This window comes from Ochotona princeps, chromosome 2 (assembly GCF_030435755.1).
Source record: "Ochotona princeps isolate mOchPri1 chromosome 2, mOchPri1.hap1, whole genome shotgun sequence".
NCBI lineage: Eukaryota > Metazoa > Chordata > Mammalia > Lagomorpha > Ochotonidae > Ochotona > Ochotona princeps.
Window position 1 is genome coordinate 26,198,399 of NC_080833.1, and position 21,781 is coordinate 26,220,179.

The following is a 21,781-nucleotide window of genomic DNA, read 5'->3' on the forward strand; positions in this document are numbered from 1 at the left end:
CAGTGATGGCCCTGGGCCAGGTGAAGCCAGGAGCCAGCGGTTTCATTCGAGTCTCTCATGTGGGTGCAGGTGCATCTGTATGTATGTTTATGATTCTGTGAACAATTTTATTAGGGTATTAAGTGTAAGAGAAATGCAGTAGGTGTTTCTCATAAAAAGAAGAAAAACCCAGATGGAAATACTGCTCCTGTGTTTTTAGGCATGCAGGAACCTTCTGTCTTTTTGAATAGTATCTTTTGGACGTGGTTTCTGTTTACACATGGCCTGGTATATTCCAGCATGAAATAGGTTAGAAAGGGGAGTAAGAGATCACAATTCTCAACAGGATCTGGAAGAATTTCCTGGGAATTCTATTTATGTGCTGAAGTTTACCTTGGCCATCTTACCTCCAGAGAACGATGGAAATTGCAGTCCCACACTAGAACCTGTCAGTTCCACAGACTGAAATTGAGAATCCCTTAGTAAAGGGAAGAGATGGTTTATATATATACAGTGTCTGTCACAGTAACTATCTAGATAAAGTTACTACAGCTGTCTGTGTTTTACTAAGGAGAAAGTTTAGAGATATCAGTAAGCTTTTAAGTGGTACAGTCAATTTAAACACCAGGTTACCCAAATTGGAAGCCTTTTATATCTTTTACTCCCCTTCCTTCTTTCCCTCCTCCTTAGCTCATCTCCTCCTTCCCTCCTTCTTTTTCTCTTTCCACTACCCCTTCTTTAGATTTATTCATTTGAAGGAAAGAGTTAATAGAGATCTTCCTTCTGCTGGTTCACTTCTCAGATGCCTACATCAGGCAGGACTAGGCCAGGCTGAAACAAGTTGCCTGGAACTTTATCTGGGGCTCCTACGTGGGTGCACAGATCCAAGTACTGGGAGCATCCTCTGCTGCCTTTGAAGTGCATCACCTGGGGCCCAAGTCAGAAGTGGAGCAACTGGGTCTTGATGGCAGTGTTGCATGCAGATGCTTATCTCAGACAGCAGTACTGGCTCCTGCTACCTATTTCTGACTTTTTTTTAAAGAATTATTTTGATTGGAAAGGCAAATCAGATTTTATGGAGAGAAGGAGAAACAGAGAAAGATCTTCCATCTTCTGATTTGCTCCCCAAATGGTTATATCTAGGCCAGAGTGAAGCTGGGACGTTGGAAATCCATCCAGGTTCTACACATGAATAACAGGAACCCAAGTAACTGAGCTACCTTCATCTGCCTTCAAAGATTCATGTTAACAAGAAACTGGCATGGAAGCAGAGATGTGACTCAGTCTCAGATGCTCTGATATGGGGTGTGGACATCCCAGCAGCTTAATCTCCTGCAATGCAAGATTATCTAAGAATTACTTACTACTTTGAAAGTCTTGTTTATATAGCCCATTGCTCAATAACCTTGAGGTTACCATATTGTTCATAGCAGTTACATCATTTGGTATTAACACCATTAAGCACACACTTTCCAATTTCCTACATTTATGTTGATACGTGCTTCCTTTTTTGTTATTGTTAATAACTTTTTTATGGCTATGAGGTGGTATGTTATTTTGGTTTTGATTTATATTTTTGTACTGATTGGTAATGTGTTGCACATCTTTTCAGGTGTTTGTTGATTTTTTTCTTTTTATTTTATGTTAAAAAGTCTTATTTCAAAGATCTTTAGTTTTATGAAAATTTTCCAGTTTTTTTTTAAGAGTTATTTTTATTGTGAAGTCAGATATACAAGAGGAAGAGAGTCAAAGATCTTCTGTCAGCTGATCCACCCCTCAAGTGACCGCAATAAGAGCTGAGCTGATCCGAATCCAGAAGCCAGGATCTTCTTCCAGGTCTCCCATGTGGGTGTAGGATCCCAAGTCTGTGGGACATCCTTTACTGCTTTCCCAGGCCACAAGCAGGGAGCTGAATGGGAAGAGGAGCTGCCTGGATTAGAACTGGCGTCCATATGTGATCTTGGTGCATTCAAGGCAAGGACTTTAGCTGCTAGGCCTCCACTCCGGGTTCTACAGGTTTTTTTTTTAAATTATGATTCATTCTCTATTTAAAAAAAAAATATTTTTAAGGTGGAAGTTTAAGGTTTCTATTTTAATTTTTCTTATTTTAAAAAGTGTGTTTTTATATATATTAAAATTATTTCTGTTTTTTATGATTTTAACATAGTTGATTAGAGGGCCTGGTGGCATGGCCTAGCATTTTAAGTCCTCGCCTTGCATGCGCTGGGATCCCATATGGCGTTGGTTCTAATCCCGACAGCTCCATTTCCCATCCAGCTCCCTGCTTGTGGCCTGGGAAAGCAGTTGAGGACGGCTTGAGGCCTTGAGACCCTGCACCCATGTGGGAGACCTGGAAGAGGCTCCTGGCTTTGGGTCATTGCAGCACCAGCTGTTGTGATCACTTGGGGAGTGAATCATCGGACAGAAGATCTTCTCTATCTCCTCCTCTATGTATATCTGACTTTGTAATAAAAATAAATAAATCTTTAAAAAAATAGGTGATTAGAGTGAAAAGGGTCAGGGCTGCTGAAAGGTGGGTGAGGTCACCATTTCCCCATTCTCTTTTTTCCCTTCCTGTATCTGGGGGACGGAGGGAGATGAAGGGAGAAGCCACATGCAGCCCTTTCAGCCATCTCAGGTCCCCAGTGTGGGGCATGCTCTGAGAGTCCTGCTCAAGAGGTTTTGATAGTTCAGCAGTTCTGAATTACTGCCTGTCTCGCCACTCCAAGCATGATGAAATCACCAGGATCCACTGGTTGACATAGTCCACCCTAGAGTTTCTGTTGGCTCAGATATTCACTGCCAACACTTGGCTGGGGTAATTGATCAGTTTTTTCTGTCCTCCATCCTCTGTGGTGGTATCAGGTGTCCTGTGCAAGCTACAATGGACTGCCATATCCTCCATGTACACCTGGTTATGCTGTCCAATGCTCCGTCTGAGCCATTGAGGAGGCCCGGCTCTGACACATGCACTCCACGGTCAGACCATGAAACCTGCAGTTCTTTCATTGTTGGGGTTCTGAGTTCAGCAATTCAGTTGGGGGGATCCCCGTAGAAACTTCTTCTGAGATGATACCAGATCTAGTTCTTGTTTGTACTTACCAATACAGGGTCGGCACAGTCCATTGCCCCAATCAGCGTATGCACACGCTGCTGATTGCAATTGCTGGGTCAGTTCTGCCTCCAGCCCTGGCTTCTACACAAGCCAATGGGTATTGCAGTCCAGCCCATTCCTGCCCACTGTACAGTTGGCTTTCATGTACACCAGTGGGAGCTCAGCCTAGTTGGAGCGACCCACAGTTACCTCCCCCGCCCCCAGGCCCTCCCGCTGCCTTGGTTCCCATGCTTGCCAGTATGTACATTAGACTGGTCCAGTCTGTTCCGAATCCCATTCAGCTCATGTACATGTTAATGGGAATTGAAACCTAGTTCAGCCCAGCCAGCACCGCTATCCAGCCCACACGCATGCTGGCGGGTACCACACTGTCTATCCATGTCTGCCCCAGTCCTGGTTCTCACGCTAATCTGAGGGAGTGTCAACCCAAGAGGGAAGTGCCCACTGTTTCCCCATTGGACACACTCCCGCTCCCAGATTATGCACTGTATAGGTGGTTCTGCAGTTTAACTTGACAGAATTTGTCCCCGTGCCAGTATCTGCCAGCTTATTATACTGTGGAAAAACCCAACCAACCCAATCCCACTCTTACACATGCACCAGTAGGAACAGTCAACCCAGCCTGGCTTTCTCTTAATCCAGATCACATGAGGCTAACAGGCGCTGTAGCCCTTCCTGACCTGGTCTGCCCCCATCCCAACTCTGATGCTCACTAGTAAAGTGGTGGTCCAGCAGGGAACCCCAGGCAGCCCTCCTATCGGCTTTTCACTCTTGCCTTCCTCCCCCGTCTCTTAGATACATATAAACTGGTTAGTTTCCTCCAGACACTATTTTTATTGTACCTTGACGTTTGGGGAATGAACCAGTGGATGAAAGATCTTTCTTCCTCCCTGTCTAACTGCCTTCCAAACAAGAGTTATTATTACTATTTTTTTAATTTCAGCTTTTTTTGATTTTTGTCTTTATTTGGAATTTTCAGCATTTTTTTGTTTCAGTTTTGCTTTTCTATTTATTATTTTTTAATGATTTATTTCATTTTTATTGAAAAGTCAGATATGCAGATAGGACAAGAGAAATAGGAAGATCTTCCATCCATTGATTGACTCCCCAAGTGACCTCAATGGGCGGTGCTGCGCTGATCCGAAGCTGGGAGCCTGGAGCTCTTCCTGATCTGCCACGTGGGTGCAGGGTCCCAAGACTTTGGGCCATCCTGGACTGCTTTCTCAGGCCACAAGCAGGAAGCTGGATGGAAAGTGGGGCAGCAGGGATTAGAACCAACACCCATATGGTATCCCAGCAGGTGCAGGTGAGGATTTTAGCCACTAGGCTACAGTGCTACGCCCTCAACTTTATGTTTTTAAAAAAGATTTATATATCTTGTTTATCTATCTGAGAAACTGAGCAAGTGAGAGACCGCTGCCTTCTATCTGCTGTTTCACTTCCTAGGGGACTGCAATAGCCAATTCTGAAGTTAAAATCCAAGAGTTGGGAACTCAGATTCTGTTCTCCCACAGGGTATCAGGGTCTAATTGGTCCATTCCTTGTGCCTTCCCAAGTACATTACTAGGTGGCTTCATCAGCCTAGTAGCTGGGGTGAATTAGCACTGTGATTTGGGATGCCAGCCTTTCAAGCCATCCATATCCCACTCTGCTACAGTACTGCCTCCTCTTTCAACATGTTTAAGTTCAACATTTAAAAATATTTATTTTGGGCCCGGCGCAGTAACCTAGCAGTTGGAGTCCTTGCCTTGCACTCATTGGGATCCCATATGGGCGCCGGGTCTAATCCAGCCCAGCTTCCCATCCAGCTGCCTGGGAAAGCAGTCGATGATGGCCCAAAGCCTTGTTAGTTATGCCTTTCTCACACTTTTTCAACCTTATTCTGATTAGGTTATATTGCTCTTTTCAACTTTCTCACTGTTACTTTCTAATACTCTGTTAATCCTTTTAGTGAACACATATTTCAGATATTGTAGTTTTGTGTTCTTGTGGGGGTCCTTTTTCTTTTCTTTTTTTTTTTTTTTAAAGATTTTATTGTTATTGGAAAGCTGGATATACAGAGAGGAAGAGAGACAGAGAGGAAGATCTTCCATCCGATGTTTCACTCCCCAAGTGAGCCGCAGTGGGCCGGTACGCGCCAATCCAATGCCGGGAACCAGGAACCTCTTCCGGGTCTCCCACGTGGGTGCAGGATCTCAAAGCATTGGGCCGCCCTCGACTGCTTTCCCAGGCCACAAGCAGGGAGCTGGATGGGAAGTGGAGCTGCCGGGACTAGAACCGGCGCCCATATGGGATCCCGGGGCTTTCAAGGTGAGGACTTTAGTCGCTAGGCCATGCCATTAGGCCATGCCGCTGGCCCCCCCCCTTTTTTTTTAAGAAAAAGTTTAGTTTCTATTTTTCATCCTTAGAAATTTATGGTTTCTATATTTTTTCTTCCTTGAATTGGAAGTTATGTTTTGTTCTCACATGTGGTTGGTTTGCTTTAGAGTAAATTGAATTTGGTTGAACTTCATGCAGGCAGTTGTGGGGTTGACTTCACTGTGGAGTTAGTTTATCCTTGTTCTTCATGAGTAATACTTCCTGGGTCTGTAGTTTCAGTCCTTGTAGTTTGATATGGTTTCTTTCCTTTTTTAGAGCTAGATTAAAAAATAGAAAAGATTTTCCTTTTTTTGAAAGGGAGAGTTACAGAGAGGAGAGAGATCTGCTGTCCTCTAGATCAGTCTTCAAATGGGAGCAATAGCCTTTAGAACCGAGCCAGTAAGAAACCAGGAGCCTCCACTGGGTCTCGCGCTTGGGTGCAGGAGCCCAAGCATTGGGCCATCTTCCACTGCCTCCCCAGGCCAGGAGCAGATCAAAAGGGGAGTGGCTGGAGTAACTGGTGCCCATATGTGATTCCAGCCCTTGGAGGTAGATTAGCCAGTTGAGCCAACACACTGGCCTCCTTTGTGTCTCTTTAAAATATATGTTTATGCTTATACACATACTGTTAAATTATTTCAAATGTAGTGTCACAGATAGACCCACAATTATTGGTTCACTCCCTAAATGGCTTTAATATTCACATCTTGTCCAGGCAAAAGCCAATAGCCAGGTACTTCATTTTGGTCTTCCAAATGGGTGACAGGGGCTCAAGTTCTTAGACTGTCATCTGCCTTCCTGGTTTCTTAAAAGGAAGGTGAATTGTAAATGGAGCAACCAGAACTCAAACTGGCATTCTGATATTGGTTATCCCAGGCAGCAGCTTAACCTCCAGACTTGTGGCCCCCTCTGTTTTTAATAGGGCTTATGTTCATGCTATTAGTCTTACTGTTTTGTTTTGTATTGGTATTAGATGGTGTCCCATTATCTGATTGCCTTGCAGCTTAAATTTTCAGATCTCATCCCTCGGGTTACTCAGAATTCAGAAGTCTTTTTTTTTTTTTAAAGATTTATTTATTTTTTATTACAAAGTCAGATATGCATAGAGGAGGAGAGATAGAGAGGAATATCCTCCGTCCAATGATTCACTCCCCAAGTGAACTGCAATGGCCAGTGCTGTGCCGATCCGAAGCTGGGGACCTCTTCCGGGTCTCCCACGCAGGTGCAGGGCCCCAAAGCATTGGGCCGTCCTCGACTGCTCTCCCAGGCCAGAAGCAGGGAGCTGGATGGGAAGTGGAGCTGCCAGGATTAGAACCGGCACCCATATGGGATCCCGGCGGGCCCAAGGTGAGGACTTCAGCCGCTAGGCCACGCCGCCGGGCCCTCAGAAGTGTTTTTAATCCTGGTGGGACATCCGTAAGTTTGTTACCCTGCCGCCTGAGAGTTGTTTGGGGCCGACGCTTGCAGCTTCACCCTCTGCATGTGGAAAAGACTATTTAGCTGAAGACTTTCTGGCACTTGCTTTTCTGTTGGTCTCTCCTCTTGTAACCTGTCCTGCAGTATTATATTAGCTGCGGTAGCACTCTCAAGTTTGTCCCTTTGCTCAACCTAGGAAGATTAGTTTCTTCTGAGTTTACAGGGTTGCTGAATGTTTCCAGACTGAAACCCAAGCTGAATTTAAGGCTCACTTCTTCTGTTTCTTTTTTCTCAGACTGTTGCTAGTAAATATTTTGAGAAGAGTTTTATAAATTTTGTTTTGTTAGTTATCTGCAATTTGATGCTTATTTTTGAGTGAGTACTTCCACCATGGCTGGAAGCAGTATGCCCCTGGCTGGTATGGTAGTGTATCAGGCTACTACCCCTGCCTGCAGCGCCGCGATCTCACATGGGTGCTGATTCTAATCCCAGCTATTCCACTTCCAATCCACCTCCTTCCTTATGGCCTGGGACAGCAGCGGAGGCTGACTCTAAATGTGTGTGTGTGTCTTTAAGGAAATAAAATGTCTAATGATCAGTATGATAATTAGTTCCTAATGTACAGTATGTGGGTTGTAAATTTTGTACTTAACTGAGAAGTAGTTCTATATATAGACAATTGCTTAGTTGTTTTTAACTACTTGGTGTATTTCTCTAGCACATGCTGAGCGATCATGCACAGATAACTAATAGGTCTGGTCATGAAACTTGTGTAAAGGTCCAACTTACAAATATGTTGACTTGTTTGTTTAGTCATATATTTCTTTATATTTAAAATTTATTTATTTTGGGGCTTAGCATGATATCCTAATGGCTGAATCCTTGCCTTGCTTCCACGAGGGTCCCATTTATTTGTTTTTATTGGAAAAGCAGATTTAAGAGTGATGGAGAGATCGTCCTTCTGCTAGTACATTCCCCATGGTCACAGTGGCTGGAGCTGAGCTGAACCAAAACCAGGAGCTCGGAACTTCTTCTGAATCTCGCACATGGATACAGGGCCCTAAGGCTTTGAGCCATCTTTTACTGTTTTCCCAGGCCACAGGCAGGGAGCTGGATGGGAAGTGGAGCTGCCGGGACTAGAACCAGCGCCCATTTGGGATCCCGGGGTGTTCAAGGCGAGGACTTTAGCCGCTAGGCCACGCCGCCGGGCCCCTTTATGTATTTTTTATTGAAAAGTCAGCTATACAGAGAAGAGAGCTAGAGAGGAAGATGCTAAGCTATCACACCAGTCCCATACTTGCCATTCCATATGAAGCACTTTTTATTTAGCCCAATTTAAAAATTCCTGCTCAAAACCCACTACTAATATGTTAATGGCCACAGTTTTAAACAAGACTGAAGTGCTGTATTCTAGGTATTATCCCAGTTTTACAGGAAAATTTTCTCTTGATTAATCACTTATTCATAGCTAAGCTTCTTTTTCAACATGGGATTGTAAGTAGAAACTCCCATTTCTTCTGTGAGGTGAGTGCTTATCTGTGTCTCCCATCCCGCGGAAGTAATCACCTGACACCGGAGGACGTTTCAGAAGCACTTTTATTTCAACCTTCAGTTCCTTCTTTGGGGCAGAAGCCCCTGACTTATATAGCCCTCCTATCCGTTCAATCCGTTACCCAGAAGCCTTCAGTTAAGTCAGTTAATTCCGTTATTTCCGTTAGACAGAGAACCTCCTCACCCCTCCCCCAACGCCCCTGGCTTATCCAATCAGCTTACACGCCTGAGGCAAGCAGTAAAGGGCCAATCACAGGGCACTTCCTGAAACCTGTCTCCAAGAGGAAGTAGGGTCCAGGCGCCATCTTAGGGCAGGGCATTGTCAGTGCTCCCAACAGGTGTTCTCTGATATGAGTCAGGATCTGTCACAGGTAGACCACAAGCTTGGCTTTTGAGGGGAAGCTGGTTGTTCAGATGCAACCGCACAGGGCTGCGTGCTTGCCAAGGCTCACTTTTGGTTGTTCTCAAAGACATTTATTCTAGCACTGCTTGATTGTGATCATGTCATTGTAATTGTTCCATTTTTTGCGTTAATAAAATTTTATTACAATAAGTGAGCTGTTGCTTCTGTGAATTCAAGTGCTTTATGAAGACTATACAATTTACTAAAACATTAATATGCAGATATCTTTGCTTATTTTACTTCAGAGAACTCAAGTTTGAGTCGAGAATATGGCTTGTAGTTGTGACTTGTGCAAGAAAGAACTTAGAATAGTTATTATTGATGTCTTGAATAATTGTAAGGTGATTGTAAACTGTTCTTTCATATGTCTGAAGTGAAAATATGTGTTTAAAGCATTTATGTTTTATTTTTATTGATTTCTGACTTTCAGTGTTGATTAACTGTTGATCTGAACTTAGGATCTTATAGTTTAGAGAAGCTTTTCTTATTTGGAAAATTGTATTTTATAGACTAAAATAACACTTACGTCTTCTATTAGAAATACTGGTATGACAAAATACTGTGCAAATTTAAACTTTAAATGAACCAGGATCAACTAATTTTTATGTGTATTTCTTGTTTTCACATATGTGTTCTTAATCTGAGAGATAAAAATAACAACCTCAGAGAATTGTTAGAGAGCTCTTGATTTCTAGAGTGAAAATTAAAGTTGATATTTTATTTGTGGAAATTTAACTTTGATTAAAAACAAAAATGTGTACCAGAATCTATGGGCTAGAAATGAGGATGGTTCCTTCACCAATGTTTGCTTATGTTATATGGTAGATTTTTAGTTGGTGATTCTGTCTTAAGATGAAATTACACTTGAGTATTTTACAGTATCAGTACAAGCACGAAAACCATGACTAAGTGAGAAGAACAAAGAGTGAAAGATGACTTTACCTGGCATCACAAAATTTTCATCATTAAACAATTATTTTATTTAAGTATTTCTTTCACAGAAATCTTAATAGCCTACTTGCATTTTACTAATCATATAGCCTCTATCACATAGATTTTCCTTCTGAACTCATTACTCCTTGTTTATTGGATCTTATTTTGGAAGTGTGATATTCTCCATCTTTAAAAATCCTGAAGAAAAATCACACAGCTCCAAACCTCTGTTGATTCCTGATCTTAGTTTAGTTTCAGCTCATTTTTATTTACAGAAACATTTATTTGAAGTTTTAACTGAAGTTTTGATTCTTCAGTTCTCTCTTTTCAGTCTTTACTGGAATTACCCACTTGCGTATTCATTATCATTGATAATTTTGTCAATATTGAGAAACACCCAGCCTTTGTTTTATCAGCCATATTAACAGCATCCATTATGGTTGATTACTTCTTCCTTACTGAACTATTTGTTAACCTCTTCACTGTTGTCTCTTTTGCAATTCCATGCTAGTTTCCTTTTTTGATGTCTTCTTTTCTCATTTGTAAAAGCCTTTGCCTTCAAATTATAGCTGAATCTATTTTCTGTGTGTCTACTTTATTACCTTGCCCGTTGCCACTAGTTCTTCCTTGTGTTGTAGTAACTCTTGTCTTCCTGTTTCCATCCATTGCCCCTTTTAAAAAATTTTTATATTTGGTGATAATTTGATAATTACATAGTGTCCATGTGGACCACTGATTATGGTGGGAAGGGTCAAGAAATAGGGGAAGCTGGAGGAGACCATTGTTTCCAGATTTTCTTCTTCCTGTATCTGGGGAAGTGGGGAGAGAAGGGGAGAAGTCACACCCAGCGTCAGTACCCGTGAATGGGGAATGGGCACTTGATGTCTTCCCAGGGTCCATGATGTGGAGTGTGTTCTGAGGATACTGCTTAATTGGTTTTGATAATTTTGAAATGCTGTTGATTTCATGCTGCAAGGATGAAGAAATCCTTCAAAGGTTCATTGACTGACATAGTCCACCTTAGTCTTGATTTGTTCAGATACTTGCTGTCAATGCTTGGCCTGGAGAGCTGTTCAGTTTGTTCTGCCCTTCTGGGAACTAGACATCTTCTGCAGGCCTTGCCATGTGCATGTTGGCATCCCATCCACTGCACAGGCTTCAGCAGCTAAGCAGGCCTAGCTCTGACACAAACACTCCTCGGTCAGATTTGTCCCTTGGTTGGAGATTTCCGTTTAGTGGCCAGTTGGAGAGGTCCCCAAAGAAACCTCACCAGAGGTGACCCCAAGCCTGACTCAGTCCGTCACCCACATCAGGCTACATACACACTGGAGTTTGCAGTTGTTGGGCTAGTTCGGTCTCCAGCCCCATCTCATACACAAACTGATGGATGCTGTGGCCTGGCTTGACCCTGCCCACCACACACTCAGTCCTCTCTCACCCCAGTGAGAACTGCAGCCAAGTCGGAGTGATCTCCCAAAATTCCCACCTGCCCCCAGACCCAGTTCCTGTGCATGCTGATATATGCAGCAGACCGGTCCAGCACCTCCCACATCCATTTGACTCTTGTGCACATAAATGGATGCTGCAGCCTAGTCCAATCTGACTGACCCCACTATCCAGCCCACACTTAGGCTGATGGGTTGCAGTAGAAATTTGTACTTATATTTAAAAAACTGTGATCATAGTGCTATATTAGGATGTAGATGTTAGACTCTGAGAAACAAAAGCTATTTCTTTTGATGAGAAAAAATTTGTATTCCTTAAAAACATAACTAGTACTTGGGCCCAACATGGTGGCATAGCAGCTAAAGTCCTTGCCTTGAATACGCAGGGATCCCATATGGGTGCTGGTTCTAATCCCAGCAGCTCCACTTCCCATCCAGCTCCCTGCTTGTGGTTTGGGAAAGCAGATGAGGACGGCCCAGTGCCTTGGAACCCTGCACCCGCGTGGGAGACCTGGCAGAGCTCTTGGTTTCTGGCTTCAGATCGGCGCAGCACTGGCCGTTGTGGTCACTAAGGGAGTGAATCTACAGACGGGAGATCTTCTCTCTGTCTCTGTTCGCTGTGTATCTCACTTTGCAATAAAAATGAATCTGAAAAATTAATTAAATAGCAAATTCATGGTACTTTGTGTATATATACACATATATATCTGACTCAACAATCCACATTTTAATCATTTTACGTGTAGATTTAATTTTTTTTTTAAAGATTTATTTTTATTGCAAAATCAGATATACAGAGAGGAGGAGGGACAGAGAGGAAGATTCTCCGTCCATTGATTCACTTCCCAAGCAGCCACAACAGCTGAAGCTGAGCTAATCTGAAGCCAGGGGCCTGGAACCTCTTCCGGGTCTCCCACACAGGTGCAGGGTCCCCAGGCTTTGGGCCATCCTCGACTGTTTCCCAGGCCACAAGCAGGCAGCTGGATGTTAAGCAGGGCTGCTGGATTAGACCCGGCACCCATATGGGATCTCAGTGTTTGCAAGGCAAGGACTTTAGCTGTTAGGCTTTCATGCCGGGCCCCCTACCAAGTAATATTTAACGGCAGGGTTAACAAATGTTTTCTCTTACTAGCCAGATAGATAGTAAATATTTCAAACATTATCGTCTGTATGTAGTGTCTATTTCTTTATGTAGTTGAGAGGGTGACAGAGAGAGATGAAGAGCCCATCTTCCATCTGTTGGTTCACTCCTCAAATTCTTGCAACCGCTGGATCCAACTAAAGCTAGGGGCCAGGAACTGCTGCTGCATCTTTTTCCCCTTTTTCCGACTGTGTGGATGCAGGGCCCAAGAACTTCACTGCCTTACTATGATGTCCGCCCCACATTAATCTCATCATATACCTTACACAGTTTTTTGACTGGTGGCTTGCCACTTTGGGTCTGCAACATTGCTACGAGACAGTTATCAAAATTTAATGTCAGTACCCAGTTTGTCAGCATGGTATTTCATTGCATTATTATTTTTGCCTTTCTCATGACAGATAGTATTTGTCTCTCTTTGAAAAGTTTGCTCTAGTTCTTTGCTTTTATTTGTATATTTGTTTGGTTGTACACTGATTGAACTGAGTGTTATATATTTTAGAAGTTAGTCTTTGTGAGACATGGAGTGCTGTAGAATATTGCTACTTTGTTTTTTTATTTGCTTTATGCTTTCATTTTATGGTCATATTTCATATTCCGTATTTTCATAGAGTAAATTGAACTTTTCTTCTAGATTTTGTGTCACCATTGGAAAGCTTTGCTGCTTTATGACTTAAATATAATTCTTTCATGGGTTCTTTAATATTATTTTTACTTTTTTCTTTTATGTCTGATTTAGATATAATGTAGTATTTTGGTGCGAATTAGGGATCCATTTTTTCCACATGGCTATCCTTTTCCCCCAATACTGTGTCCTGAATTTAAAGGAGAGATGTTGAAATTGTTGCATTATTTCTTTTTTAGTATTGACTTCCTTCATATAATATATTTCATTCCTGAAACGGAGCCTATGCTTTGTGATAACTGGATAAAATGTTGAGAAGGAAAAGGCTGTTACACTGATGTTTAGTTGCTTATAGTTAGGTGGATTTGTGTGTGTTTGTGTGTGTGTACTTGTGCATGCTTATGTACTGTCACATTTTGATACTTTACCTCTTGCATTTTCACCGTAATTTCCTGTTACAATTTCTTTTTTAAAGATTTATTTTATTTTTATTGCAAAGTCAGATATACAGAAAGGAGGATCAACCTCTTAATAGGAGGTCATATGCATAGGTTGGGGGGGACCCCAGAGTGGAGCAGGCGGACAGGAGGAGGCTTGTATCCCAACCCTGAAGAGTCCCGGATCCTTACTAAGGACTATCAGTACGAGCACCGAGGACTGCATCCCAGCTGCCAAGGAAACCACGGGGAATTGGAGTGCCTTCGGAGGCCGAGAACTCTGAGGTCACCCACCCCCATTTGGATCTACCACATGGGATGGAAGAAGTCCAAATCCTGCCTTGCAGGATCCAAGGTCATCGGAACGACAGCTAGGAGCACTGAGTGGTCTGCAGAAACAGAAGAACAGTAAACTTCCTTCGGGACTAGGGAGAGGAGCTTTCTCTGGTTCTTGCCTGGTTCTGACTTTGGATCCCCACCCTCTCCTGTAATGATCATCAGGATCGCTCCAGAAACCCTTCAAAACAGACAAGCAAGCAAGCAAACAAACAAACAAACAAGAGACTAGAATAGATAGTCAGAGAACAACAAGGAAAGCTTAGAAACAGACAGGGAACGGTCAGCGGGGATGCACCTATAACTCGCGGGGTGGGACTCAAAGATTAGTTGTTACTCACTGGGGTATTGAAGATTTCTCTGCACACCCTTCCTAAAACTTTCACCTAAACTGTTAACATATGTCTTGTTAGAGTTATAGAGTTAGACTACCCGAAAAACAGCCAGGTTCAGCAAAATCATGCTTCAACGCTATAAACTGCTAAATACAAAAATTAAAATAGACATGAGGCAGCTGAATAGTAATCCATAGCCATTTTAAGGTGTAGAGAACCTGGTTGTATATAAACTAATAATTGAAATGTAAATGTAGAAGTCACAGGAGTGGTTCAGAACTTGCATTTTTTTTTCTCTTTTAACATATTGGTTACTCAATACCATGTCAGCTAATTCCATAACGTTATACATTGTTACTGCTGTAATGTCGGGGCTTTTAATTGATCAGAATGATACTCTGCCAGCTCTACCTTCGGACCAGAGATGGTCTCCCCAAGAAACAGTTGAACTTACCTGGACAACAAGATGCTGGACTTTATGCTTGGTAGATGCTTGCAATGAAAGAATCTCAACTGAACTTGAATTGTGGTAATGCAACAAGGTGGAGGAATCCACCATGGGGGGAAGGGGGGGAAATCCAGTGCCTATAAAACTGTGTCACATAATGCAATTTAATCAATAAAAAAACAAACAAAAAACAAGTGATCTCAAAAAAAAAAAAAAAAAAAAAAGGAGCCTAGACAGAGAGGAAGATCTTTCATACGATGATTCACTCTCCAAGAGACCACAATACCAGGTGCTATGCCAGTGTGAAGCCAGGAGCCAGGAACCTCCTCCAGGTCTCCCACACGGGTGCAGGGTCCCAAGGCTGGTCATCCTCAACTGCTTTCCCAGGCCACAAGCAGGGAACTGGATGGGAAGTGGAGTTGCTGGGGTTAGAACCGGCACCCATGTGGGATCCCAGTTTGTTCAAGGTGAGGACTTTAGCCGCTAGGCCACTGTGCCGGGCCTTCCTATTAGAATTTTCAATGAGTGGGAAAATAGCGATAGACCAGTACAGTGCATATGTATAATATCGCTGTCTTCGCCTGATACCTCCATACTTGCATGTGGTAGATTATGTGGAAGCTAGTTTTAGATGAAACATGGCCTCACCACCTGTAAGTTCCTCAGAATGTGTTCTCTGAGATTTCTAGACTCTGTTTTACTATCTGTTTGAATTATTACTTTCAGAAGAATGAAAGAATGAATGATTTTCTAAATTTTATTTCCTTTACATTTATTAATAGTCTTCTCTTGAGAAATAAAAGAAGATTGTCTTACCTCTACCCTTTTTTGGTGTTGGTATGGATTCAAATTACTTTTATTTATTTGTCATCACATGTTTCTTAATTTTGGTTTATTTTTTTAGCTTTGTGAGGAGGGAGTCTCATTGCTTTCTTTCTCATAATTTTATCTCTCAGACCCATGTGTTACTTACAAAAGTGATTCCGTAATGAATATGTGATGAGTGAATAAATGCTTTTAGTAGTGGGGTGCTACTGAAGGACTTGAGTAGGATCATTTATGATTTAGAGAACTCTGGTGCCTGTGGTGGAGGGAAGCTTGAGGAAAGCTTGAATTTGTGCTCTCAGGATTTGATTACAGGTAATTCAGCTCATATTAACTTAATGGGGAATATTTTTGCACTTAGAAATTCAGGAAATGTATTGAACCACCAACCACATGATGTGTTCACCTGGATTTCAAGAACCAATAAAAACAGTGCTACAAGTGCCACTAATATATATTGTCAGTCTTGCTTCACTTTGTTTTCATAGGTACCAGTCTGCTTCCTTGTGAACCATCTAACTATTTTGGGAAATCACTGGTTTGGGGAATCTGTTAATTGTGTTAGGAAAATACAGATAGAGGAAGTATATGCTTGAAATCGAAAGATGGTAAGTTAGATTTCAGAGACACTAAATTGAAATTATCTAGGACACATGTAAGAGCCAGTTGAATATAAACATCCAAACTGGAAGAAAGGTCTAGTTAAAGTATGTTAGGGTGTTAATTGCAAAAATCAAAGCTATGGCAAATGAAGTATCTCATTTTGAGTATACGAAGTGAGAGAACTAGAGCCCTTGAGAGAAGCTAGCCTGAATCCATGAACCAAGGGAGAGGAGTGTAAAATAAATGTGGACCAAATAGAAAGTAAGAGATTCACCTCCAAGAAACCAAAGGACTTTTATTCTGGAGGGATATACCACATGAGAAATTGCTTGGATTTGACCATTAGAAGGTTGCTGATGATATTAACAAGGGTAGTTCCAGTGAGAAGTTGGGAGCGGGGGCACAAATATCCTAGTACAGACTTCTTTCCCTCCAAAGTTACAAAGAAAGGGTGAATGAGGACAATATTGCGCTAGGAAGAAAAAAATTGTAGTTTGTATTTTTTAATTTACTTGTGAGAAAGCCAGCCAGAGAATGAACAAACTTCCATTGGTTCATTTTCCAAATTCCTATAACAGCTGGGGCTGGACCAGTTGGGCTGAAGCTGGATAACAAAACATCAGTCTGGGACTCACGGGTGGGTGGCAGGAACCCAGTTACTTGAGCCAGGCTCTGCATTAGCTGAAAGTAGTAATTAGGAGCCACAGGACAGCATTTGAAAGCAAGCACTCTGAAATGATATTATTGGTATCTTAATTTCTGGGCATTCTTTGATTGCGGATTTTGTTGTTGTTGCTTTATTTTGAAATTGGAGATACTTTAGTACAATTCATAGTGGTATACAGGTTTTTCAAAAATTCTAGGCTAGATAAATTTTACTGGATTGTTATAAATATTAGCTACATTAGTTTTTTATTAGTGTTGGTTCAGAGAAGATGGAACTCTTGAGAGATCTGTGTTCTAATTGCACTCCTGAAGAACCATCATACTAACCGTAATGATCACTTGTATATTCTCTTCTGTGTGTGTCACTGTGCGGTAGATTCTTTACTCATACCATCACTTATGTGTTACTCACCACATACTAATCCCAAGGTGAGTATTATGCTGTTTTCTAGATAGACTCTGCAAGTTTCCTTCTTGGAATCACACAGCTTTTTAGGATCATGCTCGGATTTCCACACAGATATGCTTTGTAGTTGGTGTTCTTTTCTCTATATTGTATTGCTTTCTTTTATAATCTCAAATTGTTTTTCCAATTTTGGTTCCTCATTTCCTTAATTGGCAGGGATAGACATATCTATCAGATATTTATCGGTATGTTAAATGAATACTGTGGTTAAATTATCTATATTTTGTTTGTGAAGGAGAATATGTTAAGTACCAGACAGACCTTATAATTGTGGTCATCTTTAGCACTATCATTTGTCTAAACAGTATTTTACTTTTTAAGGTGGTGGTATCATGGATACAGAAATGTCTGAAGATATAGACCACAGCTTAACTCCTACCCTTGACAGCATGTCTTATGGAATGCCGAATCAAACAGGATCTGAAAATTCATTGCTGGATGAAGATGATTATTTTTTGAACTCTGGGGATCTTGCAGGAATTCCAGTCGTTGGTAGTGACAATGAGGATGAACAGGATTTTAGTTCAAAGGACAATCTTGTTTCTTCAGTTCATACTGATGATAGCTTGGAAGTAGAGAGAAGAGTCACACAGCATGAATCAGACAATGAAAATGAGATTCAAGTAACAAATAAATTAAAAAAAGACTTTCCAAAACAGTTTGATCAGGTTTCTGTTTTTAAATCAATACAGAAAGATTTTAGTCTAGTAAGAGAAAACAGCAAAGAGACTTTCTCTGGAAAGGAGAAAAATAGAGACATAACTTTCCTTGAACGTGAAAAACGGTTGGATAAACCCCATAAAGATTTGGATTCAAGGTTCAAAAGCAGTTTTTTTGATAAAGCAGGTAATTACTGTTCAAATAGAATGCAAAACAGTAACAACTACTGAAAATGATGTAGCTAATGTAGTTTTATTACTTTTGCTGTTTACGTGTCATATGGACAGTTAAATTCATTGTAAGCTTGTCATTTTTCTTTTATCCTTGTTCTTTGCAGAGTGACTGAATGTCTCCCAGTAACTTTTGATAATGGTATAAATGGTTGAAACATAGCTCTAAACCTCATTTCTCCCTTCCCTGGTTGCAATATTTTGATGAGAAGGCAAGATACTCGAATCACCTGTTCATTTTCTTTGGTTGAACATTGGACCTGAGGTTGGATTTAACTTCTTTGTGCTGTAAGCACTAATTCAAATTGCTGTCCCACCAATTAGTCCAAATTAGGAGGTTGGGCTTTAATTTTTTTTTTTCAGTTTAGAAATTTCTTGAGGCTCTTTTTGAGCTTCTTTGCCCAGTGTTCTCTCTACTTGAGCTCCAGTTCCTTTCTTGACTATATCACAAATTTTCTTCTGTACTTTCTTTTCCACCAGCTGTTTCATTTGCCTGTACGTCATTTTCTCTCTGTATATGTGCCTGTGGACGTACTTTTTACCCCAACAGTATCTAACTCATGAACCTCTCCTACTTTGTAGTCATTCCTAACTGTTCTATGTCAAAAAATGAATTGTCTCCTTATCTAGAATAGTTCCACAGAATTTTATTCATACCTTATTATTTGTTGTACTTTTCCTGTATTATACTTTGCTATTTGTTTTGCCTTACCTACTAGTGTAGGTATTTCTTGAGGGTCAGATTATGTGTTACTCATCTTTGTATTCTTGGAACCTAACCCAGTGCAGTGAAAATTTAAATCTTAGAATAAATGTGAAGCAAAGAGAGTAGACTATATCATTCCCTATACTGCTTCTGACAGTGCTAGGAAATACATGGTAGAAAGAGCAAACCACTTGAGTTAAAAAGAAAAAAAAGGAGCACTGTTTTGAGTATTCATTTTGAACAAGACTGAGCAAGGATATACTATTTTTTTTATAAATATAATTCATTATATTCAGTATCTTTATAGAGGATATTTAAAATTTTGGGAATCCTTTTTCGCAGAATATATAATATCCGGTGGAAGAAACAAGACATGTCATGTAGTGGAAGTTTAGTGGCTTGTTGTAACTGAAGACAGTGGTAGGTAAGTTTGTTGTAAGACAGTATAGGAAGATTTCTTTTAAACACCCTATAAAGTGTATTTTAGGGATTCTTGTGCAAGGTTATTTTTACCTTGTTGATCAGGGACAACTTTAATGAGGGCAAGTGTGTTGTGTACTGAACAGATGATGGAAAACTAAAGATTAGACAGAAGAGAATTGGAAAGGAATTAGCACAAATGAGGAAGAAAAAAAATAATTCTCAGAGAATAGTGAATAAAGTAGCCAGTTTATTGTTGACCAAGGAAAGAGTGGTGAGGAAGGGCTGCAAGTCAGTTAGGGCAGGTTATGCCTAACTTTGAGTGGAATTGCTTTTGGTCATTGTTTTAGGACCCAATTCACTCTAATAAGCATCATTTTTTGAAAAAGAGAGGTTTGATCAAACAATAGCTTTTTAGTTCATTCTTTTTAAGATTTGTTATTCATATACATGTGTTTGTTTGTTTGTTTTTTTCTTTCAATAGCTAATCAAGTTGAAGAAACATTACATACTCATTTACCACAAACCCCAGAAACAAACTTTAGGGTAAGTTTTCAGTGTATATGTAGAATACTGTAACTGTGGCAAGTGTCAAAGTTTTCTTTATGTCACTTTCTAAACTCAAGTATGTGTTAGATAAAAGCACCGATGCGCTGATTATCATTTCTATTACCTTTTTTCGTTTACTGTATTGTTTGGGTAAAGACATCTTTGGAGCCATTCTGAGAAGCCTCAGTTTCTAAGATTCTTTGCTTACAGTTGCTATTTGGATCTATAACACAGTTGCTTTTAGGTATAGGGCCTCTGATGAATATCCAACAAGTTCTTCATTTATGATGAACTTTTCTTTGGGTGTTAAACCTGAAGAGGAATAATTTTAAAACTGAATATTTATTAATCCTTTATATTGTGTTTTAGGATTCCAGCTATCCATTTGCCAATAAAGAATCCATTGGTTCGGAACTGGGAAATTCCTTTGCATCAAATATTAGAATTAAAGAAGAACCTTTGGATGATGAGTATGACAAAGCAATGGCACCACAGCAGGGACTACTAGACAAAATTAAAGATGAACCTGACAATGCTCAAGTAAACATCTCACCTTTCTCCTTCTCCTTTTTTGTTTTTGTTTTTTGTTTTATTTTTGTTTTGTTTGTTCCACATGTTGAATTATTCATTTGAGAGAGGGACTGCTTCAAAGTGAATTAGTTTCTTGACAAGGTAATAAGAGGCTGTTAGAGGAGATTGAGGCAATTTGAATTATGTTGAAGTACTTTATAAAGAAACAAATGAAACCGTTCCTGAGTAGTAATTAGTATTTTTCAGTCATCTTTGTTCCTGAATGCTACCATGACTGTTATAGTGCATTTCAGTGCAAGATTAGGGAAAGGGTGAAGAGACTGGAAGATTTGAGATTGGTACAGTTTAAGTTGTGTGGTAATTTATGGGGATGTGGTGTGAGTTCTCATTGGGTAAATAGCCATTTGTAGTTACTATTACTGAAGTATTGTGTTATAGGAATGGTTAATAGATAGATTATCTTTGGAAGGATTAACTGATTATAAAACATTTCATTGGATTAGTTGGCTGAAGATAAAGGAGGTTTGATGAGTAATGACATGATTCCAGTATGGTATCTGTGATCAAAGTGAAGGATAAAGCTCTGCTAGTTTAAGGTTGCTCTGGAAGTAAAAGTCAGAGATCCTTTAACTATAAAGTTCTGAAGTCATTAATTTATACATGAATGGTGGTAGGAACCAAAAAAAGTTCTGTCATAATCTCTTATCATTTTAAAATGTAGAAGAAGTGAATGCACAGTGGCAGCAGTTCAATGATTATTTATATTTTGTAAAGAGAACATTAATTAATGAGATGTAAATATACTCTAAAGTAGCTTTTCTCTGATATAACATTTGGTGAGAAATATTGCCCTTTCCTGTTTGTTGAGGGACTTGAGAATGTTCAATTCCCGTGGAAGATAATTTTTTTCCTTCAGATTTCATTGAGCAGGATTTCTCCACTATGGCACCGTTGCATTTTGGGCCAATGTTGTGAGGACTGCACTGTGCATAGCAATACGTTTAGTAATGTGTTTTGCTTCTACCTGCTAGATGCCAGTAGCAACCCTTGAATGTCTCCAGACATTGCCAGATATCTGCTGGGAAGCAAAACCTGTTTAAAATCTCTGTTTTACAATAAGGAGATAAAAGAATAGAGATAGTGATGCATGAGGCAGACCGATGCAGAATTCAGCAAGAATTGCATGTTACCCACTACCAGATAAATGTATCAAAATAGCATTGGTGGTCAAGCCAAAGAAGTTGGATGGATATGAGGATAGGTGCTACAAAAAAGGTGGTAGAAGGAATAAGAAAATATTTCAATAGAAGATAGGTTAAAAGCATATTTATTAAAGTAAAGCATATTTATTAAAGTAGGCAAAATGTAGATCTTTGATATCTGAATTAGGGATAAATAGATATGTTGGCACTCAAGAAATGTTCCTGAGGCAAGATTTGCCTGAGTACTGAAACCATGTGTAAATGCAAGGCAAATCTTCTATCCCTTTATATGCCTCAATGTGGATTATGGGAAATTCATAAGAAATCATAATGCTGGCAGGCTACCAAAGACAACTCTTTTTTGGTACATGACTCAGAGATAATTCCTTAGGACTCAAGGA

The 21,781-nt window shown here is 40.4% G+C and overlaps 1 protein-coding gene across 7 annotated transcripts in view; it reads left to right on the forward strand.

Annotated features, from left to right (window-relative positions):
* ZMYM4 (zinc finger MYM-type containing 4) overlaps positions 1-21,781 on the forward strand; it is a 142,458-nt gene that overhangs the window by 41,883 nt on the left and 78,794 nt on the right. For 4 of the 7 annotated variants that reach the window (XM_036494471.2, XM_058678708.1, XM_004591594.3 and 1 more), the window contains exons 3-5: positions 17,404-17,928; positions 19,583-19,644; positions 20,017-20,187. The exons of 1 other annotated variant lie outside the window; for it this stretch is intronic. In XM_036494471.2, the coding sequence (XP_036350364.2) occupies positions 17,404-17,928; positions 19,583-19,644; positions 20,017-20,187 (758 nt within the window). The remainder of the gene's footprint in view (positions 1-17,403; positions 17,929-19,582; positions 19,645-20,016; positions 20,188-21,781) is intronic. 2 more of the 7 variants (XM_058678712.1, XM_058678718.1) reach the window with 1 other exon arrangement.